This window comes from Corylus avellana, chromosome 2 (assembly GCF_965113065.1).
Source record: "Corylus avellana chromosome 2, dhCorAvel1.hap1.2, whole genome shotgun sequence".
Classification (NCBI taxonomy): Eukaryota; Viridiplantae; Streptophyta; class Magnoliopsida; order Fagales; family Betulaceae; genus Corylus; species Corylus avellana.
In genome coordinates, this window is record NC_142491.1 from 17,818,140 (window position 1) to 17,836,955 (window position 18,816).

An 18,816-nucleotide genomic window follows, 5' to 3' on the forward strand; every position below is an offset into this window, starting at 1 on the left:
CCATTTTAACCTAAAAAAGGCAAACACTTTCACGCGTCTCTCTTGCAAAACCCATTTTCTTGTTCTGCCTTTCAATCAGAGAGAAGAAGAAGGTGCCGAGGAGAAAGGTGTTAGAAGAATAAAGTGCTAGTTTATAGTAGTATTTCAATAGGCAGGTTGTACTCCGAGTATAGTAGGGTGAGTAGAAAATAATTAATAAATTAAGTTGGCATATTAGAGTTGGTGGGTAATCAGCAAATATTGAATTTTGCCTTGCGCTTGATGTCTTAAAAATTGGGCTGCCCATACTCGACGCTTTAAATCCCAGTTTAGTTTGGGAAATATAGGGGGAATTGACCCGTTAGCCCATAAGTCATTGCTTTGATGAAGCGGCTGTTGCTCACCCGACACGATCGTACGAGGTCACAATTCACCCAACACGATCATTCGGGGTGAACAAGAATTGGGGATCGGATGCGGGCGAAATTCCCGCCAATGGCTGAGATGTTTAGTCGACTCCCCCCCCTCCCCCCCTTTGTGGGGGTCCGGACCCCTACAAGTAAGCAGAAAAGGGAGGAAGAAAGAGGCCCTGGTGAACCGTCATAATTAGTGAACAAGTGTAAGTTTCGCTGCCCGACAGTATGAAGTACTGACCACACCGAGTACGACAAGTATTAGTAGTCCGAGTCCTATGAGTATTTGTTTTTTAACTCTATTTAAACCCCACCTATTGGATCAATGACAACAAGCAAACCTCTTGAGGATCCTCTCAAAAATCCTTAGCAACCATAGGCAAGCTGGTTACGAATTCTTATTCCTTAATTCCCACAAAATTCACGCCACTTATCTTACTGTCCCTTTTTCATAAATAATACTCCATGGACGATCTGACTCATCCATTGGAGAAGGCATCAGCCCAACAAAATTAGGAAAAAGGAAATCCTCCATGGAAGAAGGCATCTCAAAAAAAGGACAAAAAAAGGTACTCTATGGAACGACACCTCCGGCTATTGCCTCCCGTGAGAGTCGATCATACGTTTCTGAATTATCAATTCGGTATCCAAGAGGACATCATGTATCTCATTCGCATCGTCATCGTGCTTCTAAGATTTTTTCTCCCTGTGCTTATGACATATTTTTCTGTGTGCCTTCCTTGGAGGCGACGGGTGTCAAGGATGTTGTAAATGCGTGGGCGGCTTTGAAATGGTATATACCATTACTATTCATGCGAACGGTTCCGACAAGGTATACCCAAAACAGTTAATTCCTTTCTGAAATGGAAAAATTCCCTTGTCCAGTGCCTTAGCAGCCCTAGACACCCACCTTTACTGTTTTGGGGGTATGAACTATTCCCATGAGCCACTTCGCCAAGGATATAAATTACGGGTTAATCCCGGTATGGCTAAAGAATGGGTTCGTGTTTCTCCCCCGATGATTTGTAAGATATGTAACACTGCGGCTTCAGTTCTAGGCGGTAAGATCTACGTTAGAAATCATTCCCCTTCTCATCATACTGCTGATAGTTGGAGTGAGGTTTTTGATCCGGTCAATAGAAAATGGGAAACTTTACCTAATCCTCCAAGTTATCACCATGATTGTCTGATCATTTATGCGGTTCTTGAGAATCCCGACAGGATTATTGTAGCTTTCCGCGTACCCAAAGACACCTATTCTGCTATCTTCTATGAGTACAGTGTGCATGATAGATCTTGGAAAGAGCTTGCACCTGCAAGGCGCAAACTACACCCTATGTGTCGTAGGGGCTGGCTATAAAGACCTCTAAGTGTAGGTAATACACTGTATTGGGTCGAACACAAACATGACGTAAACATATTGATTGCCTATGACTTGAAGTTGGATGTGTGGCTAGAAGAGCGTGTTGAAGGTCTTGAAAGTTCTTGTTTACCCTACTGTGAAGTCACCGGAGGTCCTGGACTTCCTAGCTTGGTCCACCTAGAGAGGGAGAGGTTCTGCGTTTCAGAATGTAGGCTAGATGATTATCTTCATTGTATGGCGATCGATGTTTCTCGTATGAACGATGGGACTTTAGGAATATCAGTTGCTTGGGAGCATAAATATAAGGTGGAACCGAACCAAAGCTACGCAAGGGAATACCCCATGTGTTAACATATTGCACTAAACTTGTTAGACTATAATTCATTTTGTTAAAGATATTATTTGTATTGTCTTCCTACGTACTTTTGAGCCTTATAATGTTGAATTGTTCTGATACGTATTATATTTTCAATGTAAACCTTGGCTCTCTTTATGTGTGCGTGTGCTTCTTATCTTATTCGAATTCGGAATTTAAATCCTTGCTAATACTGACAAATCCTAAAAGGTTTTCATGTGTAGTATGTTTTTTCTTAAAAGTCATCTACGTTTTTAACTTCAAATCTTTTCTACATTTATCCCAAAAGTTGCTCCCAAAGCAAACTCGCACCTTTTAGTTCTCATGCGAATCACAATTGATAATCACATTCGCATTTGCAGCATTTTTTTATTTTATTTTTAATTGCTGCTGCTTGGGCGACTCGGCAACCCCGGAACTAATGGGATGGCTCGGCCACTAATCAGCACTAAAGCTTTTGGCATATTAATTAGATACCAAACATAAAACTAAAATTAGGGGTCCTCCTGTGTGCATAACAATATGGAGAACCTTAACCACATATCATTGGCATTCTACATAGACCATGCATACCCAAATTGGTGTGGGCCATGGTAATGGACCCATCCAATGATATGCATAAAATGTGGTCTACGTGGCATGGAAAATCAAGAGTACGTGATCACGTGAAGTAGCTAACCTGGCATGCTATCAACCGTTGACAGGAAGATCACTCCCTCAAATTCAAATAATCAAACCGTGGCCATTAGTCAGTAAGAAGCTAAAATACAAAGCAAGAGAAATCACAGCCTCATACTTACTTTCCCAGAGGCATCTCAGTGAACAACTCTAATTGAGGATTCTGCCTATGGTGAATGTGACATGTTTGTCTATATCTAACACAAAGGAAAAAAATATCATAGTTTTTTCCCTAGTCTGTATTTCATGTTTTTTCGAGGTGGGAAAAAAACCATCCATTTCAACCACGTATGCAGCATGACAAGTCAGCAGGTTATCATCCACATGGTGAGTCATGATAGGTTGGCACACAGCAGCCTCAAATGGGACATCTTTGATAATACACGTACAATTATAAATACAACTAGTGGTTGCATGTGTGGTAAAGAGGCTCAAAGAGAGCTTGCTAGAGGAGATAAGATTACAGTGCTTGTTAAGCAGCTTGCTATCTATCTATCTCCAGCAGGCAAGCAATGGCATCAGCATCTCTCCTCAAGTCATCTCCCGTCCTTGACAAGTCCGAGTGGGTGAAGGGCCAGACCCTCCGCCAACCCTCGGTCTCGGTCGTCCGGTGCCACCCCACCGCCCCTTCTGCCCTCACCATCCGGGCCGGTTCCTATGCCGACGAGCTCGTCAAGACCGCGGTAAGTCAGCAATATTCTTCAATCTTCATCACCATAACTAGAACTAATTAAACTAAACTTTTTTCGTTTCATTAACAACTTGTACATTGCAACATGCTTTGAAACATGCCCAAAAACTTAGCTAATAATGTGTGTTTTTTGTGGGGTATAATATATAGAAAATAGTAGCATCACCAGGGCGTGGGATTTTGGCCATGGATGAGTCTAACGCCACATGTGGAAAGCGTCTGGCTTCTATTGGGCTAGAGAACACTGAAGCTAACCGCCAAGCTTACCGGACCCTGCTTGTGTCAGTTCCTGGGCTGGGCAACTTCGTCTCCGGTGCCATCCTCTTTGAGGAAACCCTCTACCAATCCACCGTTGATGGTAAGAAGATAGTGGACATTCTCGTTGAGCAAAACATTGTCCCCGGTATTAAAGTCGACAAGGTTAGCTACTGCGAACTCCGGCCACCTTCCATTTTGAGGCAGTTTTGTGTTTATATATCCTGAAAATAAAAAATAGAATTAAAATTGAATAAAAAGTAAAAAAACATTGGATTGGGATCTCTTAGAATATATGATTGTAATTAGATTTGTATTACACCAGAGGTTGTAGTTTGAACCATGGCTCTCATAGCTTATTTTCATTTCAATTAAACAATTCCATGTGTTGCCTGGTTACAAGTGAGGGAAAGTGTTACATATTAATCAAAATAATTAAATTCACTCTTCATATCAGTTTAAGCTCCTAAAACAAGCGGTGATTTAACAGAATTTTTGTAAAATTCAGACCACCTAAAAGAAGAGATTACAAGACTTACTTGCCTGGGGCACGAGTCCTACATCATATGAAAACATTTATTTGTGTGTGTGTCTAAATGTGTTGTGCCTTTTGGCCTCATATCTATCTTTGCTATCAAGAAAACTATGTCATTTTCAACCAACCAGATGCACTTTTACATGGATTCTCTCTCTTAAGTCTCACCATAAATGAACTCGAAACTTGGAGCAATTTCAGTGACAAAACAAGCCTTTAATTACGTTCTGGTGTCTCTTTGCAGTACTAGTGTAAATGCATGTATGTAGAGAATATTTTGTTTTCAAGGATAATAAAAACTAATATATATATGTGGTTTAAACAATGAGAACAACAGGGTTTGGTGCCCCTGGCCGGTTCCAACAATGAGTCATGGTGCCAAGGTCTCGATGGCCTTGCTTCTCGCACAGCTGCTTACTACCAGCAGGGAGCTCGTTTCGCCAAATGGTATCTATGAATCTGAAACCCATTTTTACAAATAGTAACTCACTCATATGCTAATGAAATGTAACAAATACCTGTTTGATCAACTAGGCGTACCGTTGTGAGCATTCCCAATGGCCCATCTGCCCTCGCAGTGAAGGAAGCAGCCTGGGGTCTTGCCCGTTATGCTGCCATTTCCCAAGTAAGATTACTAATTTTACAGCTGCTATTTAGTAAACTGTTTTATGATTGTCATACAATTAGAATAACATGATACCTAATAATTGATTTTCATTATCACATCATCAAGTTGTATGACAGTCGTATAATACTCTACTTAATAGCATTACTTTTTTTGACAAATGCTTTTGGTTGCCATGGAGCAAAACCGAAGGCAAACTTTGTATCTAAGAGCAATGGAAGTACTTTTAACATGGTAATGAATTCTGTTGAACTTGTAGGACAATGGGTTGGTCCCAATTGTGGAGCCAGAAATCTTGCTTGATGGTGAGCATGGAATTGACAGGACTTTTGAAGTTGCCCTGAAGGTGTGGTCTGAGGTTTTCTTCTACCTTGCTGAGAACAATGTCCTGTTTGAGGGTATCCTCCTCAAGCCTAGCATGGTTACTCCTGGAGCTGAATGCAAGGAAAGGGCCACCCCTCAGCAGGTTGCTGACTACACACTCAAGCTCCTCCACAGAAGAATCCCCCCTGCTGTCCCTGGAATCATGGCAAGTGTCATAGCATAGCATACAATAAAGTTTCATAATTCCAATCTATAATGGTGATTCATATACTAACTGTGATTTTGTTCATAATGAGCAGTTTTTGTCTGGTGGCCAATCTGAGGTTGAAGCAACCTTGAATTTGAACGCCATGAACCAATCTCCGAACCCGTGGCACGTGTCTTTCTCCTACGCCAGAGCCCTCCAGAACACCTGCCTTAAGACATGGGGAGGCAGGCCGGAGAACGTCAAGGCGGCTCAGGAGGCACTTCTTATCCGCGCTAAGGCCAACTCTCTTGCCCAGCTTGGAAAGTACACTGGTGAGGGAGAGTCAGAAGAGGCCAAGAAAGGCATGTTCGTCAAGGGCTACGTTTACTAAGCTGATTGTGCCAAAGCTATAGAAGATGATGATTAAGAAGTTAGTGAAGAAGACGACAATATTGGTGATGGATGGAGGAATAAATACTAATTTCTCTGGATTGTGTTATGCTCTATAGCGTGGAGACTTTTTGTTCATCATTACATGTACTTTTTAGCCACTTAATAAACCTCTTGGTGATGAGATTAGGTAGTGTCTGCTTAAATATGCATCATCGTATCCTAAAACTTCTTGAACTTGGTAGTTTGCTTATTATCTAAACTTTGGTTGTAATTCTCACCAGATTCAATTCCCCACCATGCATAAATTTTAAACAATCTATCTGAGAACTTGCTCGGACACCCCCAGAACTCACACCCCTCTCTCATTTTCTGCTCGAATTTATTGGAATTGGGATTTCGGGGGATCTAAATCCACTGATGAGTTTCAACAATCAATTTCAGTGTTCTTGTTTCCTCAAACTTTGTCGAATGTTTCCCATGGTATTCTATTTACGTTTGATCTGCTAGATGGAACAACACAGACTGATACTGATTACAGCACGGCAAGGAAGGGTGATACAATAATATGATCATCCAAGAAGAGGTTTATTCCTGCATCCATAGCATAGAAGAATACAAACTGAGTCTGTTGATTGGAAGGTAATGGCTTCTCCAAAATTAGTTGTTGTCGTTTGAAAAAGAATGGCATTCCTCCCATTTACTCGCCAACTTCAAAACTATATTGAAATTGAAGGCATATGCCACCTGCTGGTACATAGCAGCAATCTCCATAACTAAATTGAAATTTAATTGCATGGAATTGAAGAGATTGAATTAACAAATCGGTTTTTATCATAATTTTTTATGCAAAATACTGCTATTTGTTTTCAATTAAATCTCCATCTGATGTACATCTGCACAAGGAATGTAACAGACAAAACCTAACCCAGAGAAAATGGAAGAACTGTATAAAGAAGGTTGTTGCATGCCATTAGTTGAGTCAACAGGAAAGATGCCTATGAAACATTTCCAGAAACACCTGCAGCCACAAAGTATAAGCAAGCAAAGGATTCATAAGTATCCAGACAAAGGAGGCTCTTCATGGAAGTGCATTCTATAACATAATCCCAGACAATTTTAGAATTTCAAATCTTAAACCAAGCCAAAAATAGGGCCCCTGTGATTATGAGATAATGATGCTGGGAGGAATATACACAACCTATTATGTTTTATCGTTACAATCATTGATAAATTACCAAAAGGATTCATAATCAGTATCCATCATAACTCGAGGAAATATTTCTCTCCCTCTTTCAAAAATCATTTTACAGCACAGATGGAGGTAAGCACTTCACCTAATTACTGCCTCTGCTTCAACCCTACAGAGATCACTAATCCAGTACACATTATTTTTCTTGGTACCAATCATTGTCATTGCATCACAGAAAACCAACTCACCCTCTTCACTGGAACCAAACCTTCCAAGAAAGGAGAAGGCAAGTAGAACATGACAACTCACTACAACTTTGGATCCAAAGATAAACAAATTACCCATCCAACAAAAATAGCTTTTATGTTTTTATTCAATGTGACACCAAACTAAGAGAAGAAAGTCTAGGAGACAATTTCCATTCAACTAGCTTTCATGTTTTTATTGATCTTTTAGTTAGTTGTATCTCTTGTATACTTCTTGTGTACTTGGGTTGCGCCTTTTGTGCTTTTTAATAAACTATGATTACTTGTTCAAAAAAAGAAATCTCCGTTCAGACACAAATACTATACATAGAGTATCTACTCAAGTGCCCTTTTCATCCAGCCAATCTTTAAAAAAAATTAAAGTAGGAAATTCTGGGACCAAAAAGACTTGAATAAAGTTAAGGCCTGTTTTTCACGGGCCAAAGAAAAATAATGAATATGGTTCCACCTGTACGGCTTCTCATGTATGACAACCTTTTATCCCTTTTTTAAGTTCATGCAACAACAATATCACAATTGCCAATTTTAAATTCATGCATCCTTTTGAGTCAAAAGCAGAACATCAGAGTTCAAGGAGAAAATTCATCCAGTACAAAAAGTGTACCTAAACAGAACATGCGCTTTGTCTAAGGATAAGTTCTACCATTTTTCATCTAGTCAATCACAGTTAGTTGAAAGCAAACATAAGCCAGCAGGTATTCTGAATGTGTCTGTGGAGAAAAGGCTACCATCCTCAATTTACTTACTTTGCATATATGCCCACTTTACAGTCCTTAAATTCCATGCATTCAAGAAGTTAACTTACTTTTCTCACTAAGATAGAGATTTATAGAAAATCTTCAAATCAAATGTCAGTCAGTCAACCTTCAATTGTAAGTATGACAACATTTATAACACATTGGAAAACATTATGAAATGTTTTGGAATCTTAACAATTCTTCTCCTAACCATAAAGGAGGCCCCATACCAAGAGAAAATATACAATAGATGTAACTCTTCAACTGCTTCTGTAATGTTGTTGGTTTTATGTTAATCTAATAATGCATAGTGAGCCACTACACAGAAGCAGTTCCACTAATCCTGTTGCATTTAATAATTAGCAGGTATTGTGGTCCCATGTATCATACAAATGGGACAGCCTAATGAGACCTCTTTTTCTTTTTTTTGGGGGGGGCGGCAGTGGCGGTGGGGGTGGGGGTGGGGGTGGGGGTGGGGGTGGTGAAATAATATTCCAAACTCAATGCCAATCAAATTATTTTCCTAATTCACAGGACAAGAGAGAGAGAGAGAGAGAGAGAGAGAGAGAAACATGAACCACCCTGTGATGGAATATAGAATGTACCTAGCTCACTTTTTAGGCTCTCTTTCGAAGGATCCCACAGGAACGACACTTGCAGATTCATGATCAATGCCATTTGGAACATCCATACCCTGTTCCTAGAATATGAACGCAGATAAAATATTCATCAAGTTCAAATAATTATAGCATCAACAAGTTCTCATAATTAAGGTCAAAAACTGCAGAATTAAAGGACTAAGATAAAGGCAGACATTGAGAAAACAAATACCTGGTTGGTTGAAGCTTGTCCATGTACCCGTTGGGGCCTAGTATTAAGATCAATCATTTGGTTTTCCATCTTGCCATCACCATCAATGTTGTTGTCCAGCACTCGAATAGGGGAGACCCTGTGATTCTGCTGATTCTCTCTCGTCGTGAGCCTAGGTGGCTGAATCTGCTCCTTTCTTGCTCCATTTGGATCGAACGGTTGCAACCCTTGTTCCTCCAAACGGCTGGGTTTATCCCCTGGAAACTACAAGGAATACAAGGCAACTATTCAGGAAGCCTATAGAAAACACAAACCTGAACGAGTACTTGCTTGTACAGAGACACCAACCTCAACTCTCTGCCTCAGCAGGAGATATCTCCCATGGGTTCTTTTACCACCAACATGTACAATCATATCACATTGGAGACAAAGGGAGCTGCCGTCTATCTCACAGTAAAAGAAAGCTATACATACACATGTTCCCAAAAAGAAAAATATTTCAAAGCCTTATACGAAATTTTAAATTGCGAATTCTCGTAAATTAAAAATGTAAAACCTAAAAAATAGCATACCTGGTGCGTTTTCACATATGTCACAGTGTGGGACATCAGAGGGGTCAGCAAGCCCAACTCTTACATGTCTACTAGCAAGCTTGTTACACAAATGGACCTACAAGTCCAGCATAACAAAAACTATGTAATGCTACTATCATTATTTGATTTAAAGGCCAGTGAGAGCAAAAAAATTCAGAATTTACATAAGCATGACCACTCTCTTGTCAACACAACTCCAGTCCATGTTAATGGAAACATGACTAAAAGAATTTTTAATTTATAACGTATTATCTAATAGGCAATAGTCATCGAGAAGGTACTCTCCTATACCTCTTACAGAATTTTAATTAGTTGAGTGCAGTTTGTCATGCTCTAAAGAAACCACTCAAGTCCAATGGAAAAGGGCATTATGCAAACCCGCCACTGAAATCTCAGTGTTCATTATTCATGTCTCTTGTTTAAGTTAACAATTCTCTCTACTTAAATATGCAAGCATGCACAATGATTTGAAAGCATTGGAAGTTTTCAAGCGATAGCATGTCAATCACTAACCATAGCCAAGAAGAGTATGTTGACAGGGAAAAATGATCTCAAGACACTCAGCAACACCCAATGGAATTCATCTGGTCTCTTGTTTATGTTTAACAAAGACAATCATCACACCAACATGAAAAGTAAGAAAAAGAAAAAAAAAAAGTTGAATTCAAGCCAGAGATAGACCATGAACAAGATACTATTTGGGATTGGCAATAAGAATATTAAATTTCTACAATTGCATTGAAACCAGATGAATTACAGTAAGAAGGAGAAAAACATAAGAACGCCATAGAATTTGATCCTCAACAATTTTTTAAAACAAATGGCAAGCAATTTACAACTCATCCACACCTCCAATTACAAAATTAGCACTAACCCACCTCCCAAAAAACCCAGACTTCATTTTTCATTACCCAACTCATCAAAATCACATCAAGGCTCCAAATTTCCAATCACAATGCTTAGAATACATGCTAAAAAGTCCTGATCAAACCGATCCTTGAAGTCAATGTTTAAAGTATTGAACTTTAAAAAAATAAAAAATAAATAAAAAAACCTTTTCATCGCAGGCACGGCAAAGAGCAGCCTCGTCGGCGGCGCAGAAGAGGATGGCAGCGGCTTTCTCACACACATCGCAAAGAGTTCGCATTTTTTGTGACTTGTAACTCTGTTCCTTGTCATTCCTCCTCTTTAAGCTTCAATGCCATCTTTGTTTTTGTTTTTAGACAGACAAAAACTGGTCAAAATCAAGAACTCATAATCAATCAGACACAGATAGAAAAGGAAGAACAATCAGATAAACAAAGAGTTTTTTTTGTTCTCGCATTGGAAGAGGAATGAAGTAAATCAGATGTTCCACTTCAAATGGCAAGGATCGTGGAAGCAGCAATTATAGTTTGATTAGTGGAGACAGATCGTGTGTATTCAGTTTGTGTATAGATTGCAAGTACAAGTAGTCGCTGTAACAGGTCGACACCTGGCTATAATTTACTGTGCCGGTGTACTTGTTTGAAGTTTTTTATTTTATTTTTTATTACTTTTTATTTATTTTTTTTTTTTAATTTGCAATTCGAATTATTAGTAATTTAATCATAAATATGAGGAAAAATTTATGAGCGGCATCTATCTGGGCAAATTGCGGTATGTCTCTTATTCGGGCAAAAGGTCCACAAACTCGGGATTGTATAAAGTTGCATGAGTATGGATTTTGTTTTTCCCATTCCTTCCATTTAGGGTTAGTCGTGGTCTTACAAACTCTGTTGATAGTATTGACAAATTCATTGCTTCATACAAGTGTGAAAAAATGCTAGTCGTACTTAATAGGGACTCTCTCACGTATATATTCGGACAACAAATTGTTGGTGGGAATTTGAACCCAAAAAAGTTTTACCATAAGTTTTAGAAATGGAAACAATTGTGGTAAGTCGTTTTATTAGGGTTTCTACTCATCGATCATGATCGGGTGCAATTTGTTATCCGAATCCAATATAATTGGGACAATGCGATATAAATAGCAAATTGCTTGCATCGTATCCAAATCCCTAGACATGGGCTCTTACAAAAGAGTTGGTGTGACCCAAACTATATAAATTGTTTTTATTATATAGACTAAGAATTTGAAATTTTTATTATACAATAATTTTCTTGAATTACATGCTTCCGAATTAGATTTTTAACACCCATTACACACTTATTATGTCAAATCAAATATTAGTTAGGAGTTTATTATAATTTTTATAGTTTGGTAAAGTTAGAGATCAACTCTTTTTAGAATTTGATTAATCTTGATCATTAGAATAAAAATAAATAAAAGCCATTTATCCCTTACAATCTTGATGATCATTAGAAAATTTGTTCCAACAATCATAGCCATGAGTGAATCATCTAAATTTCATTGATTTTGCATTCAATCCAAAATCAATACACATGATGAACGTTAGGTGGGTGGCAGTCAAGTGATGCCTGATGCGGCTGTTTACTCATTATTGATGATGTTTTGCTGTTTTCTATGTTTCGGAATCACAAAGACTTCTTGTGACCTGTCCAACTCCCTGGTCCCCTGTCAAAGGTTGTTTAGAACCTTTGTTTTTTCAAATAAAAACTGTGACATAATATAATAACTTGTCCAAATATGCTTTTAAATGATTTATTGACATTAAAATTACTTTGTGTAGTGGTCCATGTGATATTCAAAAACTGCACAACAACAATTGAACAAGTAGATAATGTTAGAGTGAATTAGAAAAGTTTGGATGGAGTCGGATTTAAATGTTGGCAAGGTGTCGTTATAAACCCCGTAAACCATCCCGGGTAGTGAAAAGAGGTCCCCCTATAAACATTATCCTTTAACAAACAACTCAAAACAGTCAAAACTAATTTCTTATTTATGTCATAGCATTCCTCAATTATTTACCAGCCCACTTTCTTATTAATATTTTGAAAAATACTTTATATTATTTTTGTATTTTTGTATTTTTTTTAAAAAAAATTATTTATAACAATGCTTCTTCTTTATTCATTTCATAAAAATAGAGCATGTTGTTCTAACAAAACAATATCATAGATATAATTAATGAGAAATTTCTTTCATCCAAACCCGGTCTATGCTTTGTTTAAACTCTTTGAATAACACAATCCCAATAAGTTTTCAGACCTGTAACATATTCCGTCAAATCGCGTCCCTGACCACTACCCGGTCGCAATGATTTACTTGCCTTTCCATCTTCGATACTACCTGGCCGCAATGATTTACTTGCCTTTTCATCTTCGATACAATCGTATTCTCAAACGCAATTTCTTTTGATGCTTCTACCATCAGTGACGATTTTTTCACCCTGGTAATTTATCCACCATTGGTTAATGATTTGACCCTAGAAAAGAAGTAGAGAGGAAATGAAAGATAGATCAAAGATCTAAGAACGTTACTTTGAGGGTTTCGTATAAATAAAACCATAGAAAACGACTAAAGAGAATAAAAACCCAAAATAACAGAAAAACTTCACCCCATAGATAGGTGCAGAAGCAAATCTAGAGAGAAGATAAATAGTAACTACTGTACAACCTGAGCAACATCAGACTCACCACTGCATGTATTATTTTTTTAAAAAATAAAAAATAAAAGAGTTGAAAAAAGAGGGAAGAAAGCTAGGGTTTCTTTGGCATCTCAAAAAGAATAAATATTATATGTTATCCATCTTGTATTGTTGATGCTCCATATTAGAACAAAGGTAAAGCTTAGAAAATGAGAATAGATGACAATGAGTGATATAATTGTAGCTCACTCAAAGTTATTAACGTGTCAATACGAGATTCAATTTTATCTAATTTTATGATAAGATAAATAAATAGTAACTTTAAAATATTGAGGGTATAGAAAACAAAACTAATGAAACAAATTTAGAAACAAAAGCTTGGTCCTCGATTGAGAGATACCAGAAGGGGTAGTCAGCAATGGGGTACACCCACAAATAAGAAAATGCCAAAATAAGAGGGAGTACGTGTAATGTGTATACGTGTGATTGAAAAAGTCTTAGGGTTGAGGATTTTGTGGCATGCCCACTTATTACCCAAAGCCACAAGATTCAAAGCTGGCGTGTAATGAAAGCTACATCTACCCCATTCTCAGCCACCACTTTCTTCATGTCTCCCTTTACTTTTTGAGGCTGCTTTTATCTTGTGGCCTTGATTGCCCAAAAGCAAATTTGGATATGAATTTTTAATGATTACTTCTTTGAATTATTCACAATTTGATAAGTTTTAATTAATTCACCTATTCTAATAGGTTTTGAACAGTTGGTCCATCTATCTAATAAGTGCGCCGAATTCCAAATCGAAATATTAAAGTAACTCTAAACACTCATCTTATGCTGCTCTAAAAATAAAGTAGTTTTTAAAATTATGATTTGATCAAAATTAAATAGTAATAAATCATAAGTTCAACTGTGATTTTAAGAACCACATTATTCTTGGAGGGAAACAAAAAAGACTTCTAAGATTATTCAAATATTTACGGTACATGGATGTGTCCATACAAAAAAGTGTCCCGCCTTGTTAGGATAATCTTGAAATGGAAAGGAAGATATATATCATATTAGACTTTATAGGTTTAATGGAGTATATGTTGCCAAGTTATTTGAATTTTTTAAATGATTTGATACAATATATATGGTTAGATATAACAAAATAAGAATTTAAACAATCAAATGTTGAATAATGTTATTTAATAGACTATTATATGACTATCATACAACTTTTTTTTTTAGTAGACTATTATATGACTATCGTACAATTGAAATAAATGACGTGATAGTAAAAATTAGTCTTTGATTTTTTTTTTCCTTTTATAATTATTATGTACTGATCAAAGGATTAAATTTCGTTGAATTTTTTTTTGACATGTCTCCAAGGAGTAGCTCAATCAGCTGTGGATCACACTCTTTGAAGCGGAGGTCACTAGTTCGAATCCCCCCTCCCCCTCACCTTGTGTGGACATGTCAAAAAAAAATTCGAGTAATGTTCTAAGTCTTCTTAAAGTCCTCTTGAAGCTATCCCAAATGTGATGTGACTTTTAAAATCACCAATAGATCAAAGTTTAATACATTATATTTCAAATTCAACGATAATTTTAAAAGCTACATCACATTTGGGATGACCCTAGTACGACTCTAAGAAGACTTATAACATTACTCTTAAATTTCACTCCTAAATTGTCAAATTATATGATAGTTATATAATAATTTACTAAATAACATTACCCTCAAATGTTTTATTCGAACTCGGATCCTTCATTCTTAGCCTCGTTCATATGGAGGCTTTTAATTGGGCCATTCTGGACTAGGGCTCTACAAAAGATTTCCCAGAAAGTGTTCCAGCTTCTTCCACCTGGCCTTGCTCAAATGGGGCTTTCGATTGGGCCAAATCTGAATGATGGCTCCTTAAAAGAAAGAAGAGCTCTTGTTAAGAGGTTAGGCATGAAATGAATTTGGCCCAAACAGTGGGCAATTTGTTTAATTTCATATCAGCCACTTAAAAAAATAAAATAAAATTTTTAAAAAATCATTTAAAATATATCAAGTTTATTTATATATTTATAATTAACGTTGTATATTATATAGTTAATATATTTAAATATGTATAGTTAAATGTTTATATAATTAAAAAAAATTATATATTTATAGTTAATTATAGTGCGGAGCAGCACTATTGCTGACTGCTGAGCGACCACCTCAAACTTCACACTATTATTTTACTCCAAACAACTAATCAATTTTATTTTAATTACAATCTAATCGCTTTGTCCGAGAATAAAAAACAGAAGCCATCATATGAACCACAGACGGGACAAAAAAATGAAAAAGAAGTTATTTCAAAACAACCCTCCCAAATCTCGTTTCTTTACTTCAAGGCTCGACCTTCCATGTCATTACCTATTAGGGAATGTGTATGGCGTTAAGGAATATGATCATTTCTATTTCATTTATAGTATCTAGTTAGCGTTTTTAAGAGGAATAAAATTATCATTCTAATTTTTAAATAATTTTACTCCTCTAAAGTACACCAACTAGATATTATCCATTTCTAACGTCGTTTAAGGGGTCGGTGTAAGTTGTTGGTGAATTAGCTGATTTGATTTTGCATGTTTGTTCTGTAAATTCAATGTTATGTTTTAGGCCAACTTTTTTTTTTTAATATCATATACCAAACGACTTTCTCTTTTCGGTGAAACGACATTGTAGATGATTAAAGTGCGTTCGTCCCGAACCCTTATTAGGTGTCATAGGATCCCCATGGATGATTTTAGGGGATTAATAAGAAAGTGTAGCTTTATTATACTAATTGATTAAATGGGACATGAATTGACTTACATAAAAAGACAGCTACAAAGTTGGAAGTTTCCCTAAAGGTATGGTCTCAAGTTAGTTTATTGAATCGAAGTTGATTATTATCTCTTTAAAAGCATTGTCCATGGCGTAACTTAAGCTAGAATTGATTGAAATTAGTCAACTAGACTACATTATCACCATCACTCCCAACAGTGACTTTGAAAAGAATATGCAACCACTTTCCTTTGCTAATATTTTCAGCATTTTTCAGGGATACTTTCTTCACAAGGGGCTCTCAACCTTTGATATCTAGGACCTACAATCGGTTGTTCATTATTAAGGTTGTTGGCTATATGATTAGGAACAGAGATTATAAGGATCAAGCCATGGCCCATGATGAAATGATCGAGTTAAATAATTAGAATTAGTAATCATCTTATAAGAAAAAAAAAAAAAAAAAAGAAAAAAAAAAAAAAAGTTATTAGGAGTACTTCAGCTTGTATTACAAATCTTTTAAGGGGAACTTCACTTCACTTTAAACCATTGAACAAATCTGCATTTGGAGAAGACCTCCCGAATTTAAAAAACTCTCAATTTCACCCATGAACTTTCAATTTAATGCAATGTACCCATTCAGTTAGTTTTTAAACGTTAAAAGTGATAAAATGACCATTATATCCTGACTTTTTTATAAAATTTTAAAATTGCCCTTAATTTCAAATAAAAAATAAAGTTCTTATAAAAAAAAATAATACAAGGTGACCCTGACCTCCCTTTTTTTTTCTTCAATAAAAAAAAAAAAACAAACAAAAAATGAAAATCGAAGGGTAATTTAATCTTTTTAAGGGTTTCCATTAGGGTTTAATGGAAAAAATTGATAGAGTGGGGTAAATTGTATCAAATTGAAAGTTTAATGATAAAATTGAAAGTTTTTGAAATTTAAGAAGTATTCTCAAAACTGAGAATTTTTAAAATTTGCGTGGTATTTCAATGGTTCTTTGTGAAGTTTCTCAGATCTTTTACAAATGGTTATAAGAATTCACCTCACTAATTCAATTAGCCACCTAACAATTAAATTGACCAGTAAAATTTTATTACTTGATTTTGTTTTACCATTAAGATATTATCACGTAAATTTGTAAGAAACTATGATAAAGACATTTTCCGGCAGGAAGCATCTTTAGTTCTAATCACTACACTAGAATGTGGATATTCCACTAAGAATTACACTTACTAGTTACTGCCATAATGAGATATAGGACGCCAAGTTGAGAAAAACAGGAAAAAGAAAGAAAGAAAGAAAGAAAGAAAGAAAAGGTTTACTTGACTGAACATCAAATTGATGCAATCAACACTTAGGCCAATAAGTTTTTTGTCATTGATATCAGATCTATTTATCTCTCTCTAACCCCCAAAACCTATTCAAAGAACAAAATAAAACAACAAAGTTGAAGGAGAAATCTGACTTACCACAGTGATTGTCACTCGTTTTCAAATTCGGAGCTATCAAAAACAAACGATGGGATTCCGCAACTCCCAAATTCACAAGCGAGGAGGCATGGGAAAAGATGTATATATAGTGCTATTGTTATAATTATGTTAAATTTGTACGGATTTTTTTTACAATGTGCAATTTTGATCACGTAAATTGCCTCCGACATTTTTGATTTGAAGTGTGTTTTAAGAAAAGCTTCAAATTGAAGATTCTCCTTTAACACAATTTTTGGCTTTTTTTGAGGTAAAACGCGCTTTTTGGGAAGTATACCAAACAACCCTTTTTTTTCCTTCTTCGGTGAAACGTCTTTTTAGGTGAAAAAAGCATGTTTGTCCCTCTAAAACACAATCCTAACATTTCAATCTTATATTGGAAAGATGAATAGCTCATATAGAGTGAATGATTTATAAATATATTTATGGGTGTTAAATCTCACACAGCTTACTTACTAAATGAAACTGTACTTATTAAGTGACTATAGTGATAGCGCACAAGCAACTAACGTTTTTGCTTAATCGTTAATCACATGGATGATGTAACTTAAGCTAAAATTGATTGAAATTACTCCAAAATTGTCTTTGAAAAGAATATCCAACTACTTTCCTTTGCTATTGCTATATGATGGTGCTCCTAACTAACGTTTTTTCAGGATTTAATCAAGCATTTTCTAGGATACTTTCTTGATCACAAGGGGCTCAACCTTTGATATCTAGGACCCTACAATAGGACTTCTATAATTAAGGGTTGGTAACTACATGATTAGGAACAGGGACTAGAAGGATAAAGCCATGGCCCATAACAAAATTGTTGGTCCGGTTTTAATTACTATCAAGTATATATGTGTCGTTGTACAAATATTGAGTCCCATATTAAGAAGATATCGAAAATGTGAGCGATGTTTTAACGGTGTGACTAAAAGACTCTAATCTCCCTAACAATCACTTGATTAGGGCATCAGTATCATGTGATATTCCACTAATTAAGAATTATACTTTTTGCCATGATGAGATATAGGGGGAAAGAATAAATAAAGAAAGAAAAGGTTTACTTAGTCCAACACTCTCATTTTACCAAGTAAACGTTTTTCCATGTGCTTCTGCCGTGGCTCCGAAGCAATAATATCCAATATATATATAAAAAGAATGTTTTGTTGGTGATTCCTCATATTCATCATTTAATCTTAGTCTTGATGTCTTGTTTATATGTTGGATTACCTCGTAATTTCATGAAATGTTTACTGATCCTAAGCTTAAACCACTAAATGTTTGGTAAACCCTCTATTGTGGTACACTTTATGAGTGTTGAGTCCCATATTAAAAAAAATAAAGAAAAAGAGTAATTTATATACTTAAGTGAACCCAAGCTGAGTAAAAGAGCCACTCAATCCTCTCGTCTCTCTCTCTCTCTCTCTCTCTCTCTGAGAAACACAATGCCACCCCTACTTAAGGAGGAAGGTAAACCTTCTAGTTTTCCTCCTCTTCCCATTAGCTTAAAATTTTGAGTTAAGAGTGGTATTCAAATATGTATACATATTAATATTTAATGTATTCTTTGTAAAAACTTGCTGACTACAAATCTCCCAACACCCTCTACTCCAGACCATATATT

General features: G+C 36.1%; 2 protein-coding genes and 1 pseudogene across 5 annotated transcripts; 2 read left to right on the top strand and 1 right to left on the bottom strand.

Annotated features, from left to right (window-relative positions):
* Nucleotides 1-925: 925 nt before the first annotated feature.
* LOC132170247 (putative F-box/kelch-repeat protein At2g29810) lies at nucleotides 926-2,135 on the top strand (annotated as a pseudogene).
* Nucleotides 2,136-3,200: 1,065 nt separating this feature from the next.
* LOC132177220 (fructose-bisphosphate aldolase 1, chloroplastic) lies at nucleotides 3,201-6,137 on the top strand. The gene is made up of 6 exons (XM_059589477.2): nucleotides 3,201-3,471; nucleotides 3,630-3,899; nucleotides 4,607-4,716; nucleotides 4,804-4,894; nucleotides 5,154-5,423; nucleotides 5,518-6,137. Exons 1-6 carry the CDS (start codon nucleotides 3,301-3,303, stop codon nucleotides 5,794-5,796), a joined length of 1,191 nt encoding a protein of 396 aa, XP_059445460.2. The 5' UTR covers nucleotides 3,201-3,300; the 3' UTR covers nucleotides 5,797-6,137.
* A 474-nt stretch (nucleotides 6,138-6,611) lies between these two features.
* On the bottom strand, nucleotides 6,612-10,783 carry LOC132177230 (B-box zinc finger protein 19). Of its 4 annotated transcripts, none has more exons than XM_059589505.2 (7): nucleotides 10,448-10,783; nucleotides 9,907-9,984; nucleotides 9,373-9,469; nucleotides 9,149-9,264; nucleotides 8,822-9,064; nucleotides 8,596-8,684; nucleotides 6,612-6,816 (listed from the first exon to the last, which is right to left on the bottom strand). In XM_059589505.2, exons 1-6 carry the CDS (start codon nucleotides 10,538-10,540, stop codon nucleotides 8,601-8,603), a joined length of 711 nt encoding a protein of 236 aa, XP_059445488.2. In that variant the 5' UTR covers nucleotides 10,541-10,783; the 3' UTR covers nucleotides 6,612-6,816; nucleotides 8,596-8,600. The 4 variants fall into 4 exon arrangements, with proteins under 4 accessions (XP_059445488.2, XP_059445482.2, XP_059445500.2 ...); XM_059589499.2 differs by having other exon boundaries at nucleotides 8,596-8,690; XM_059589517.2 differs by lacking the exon at nucleotides 9,907-9,984.
* Nucleotides 10,784-18,816: the final 8,033 nt, after the last annotated feature.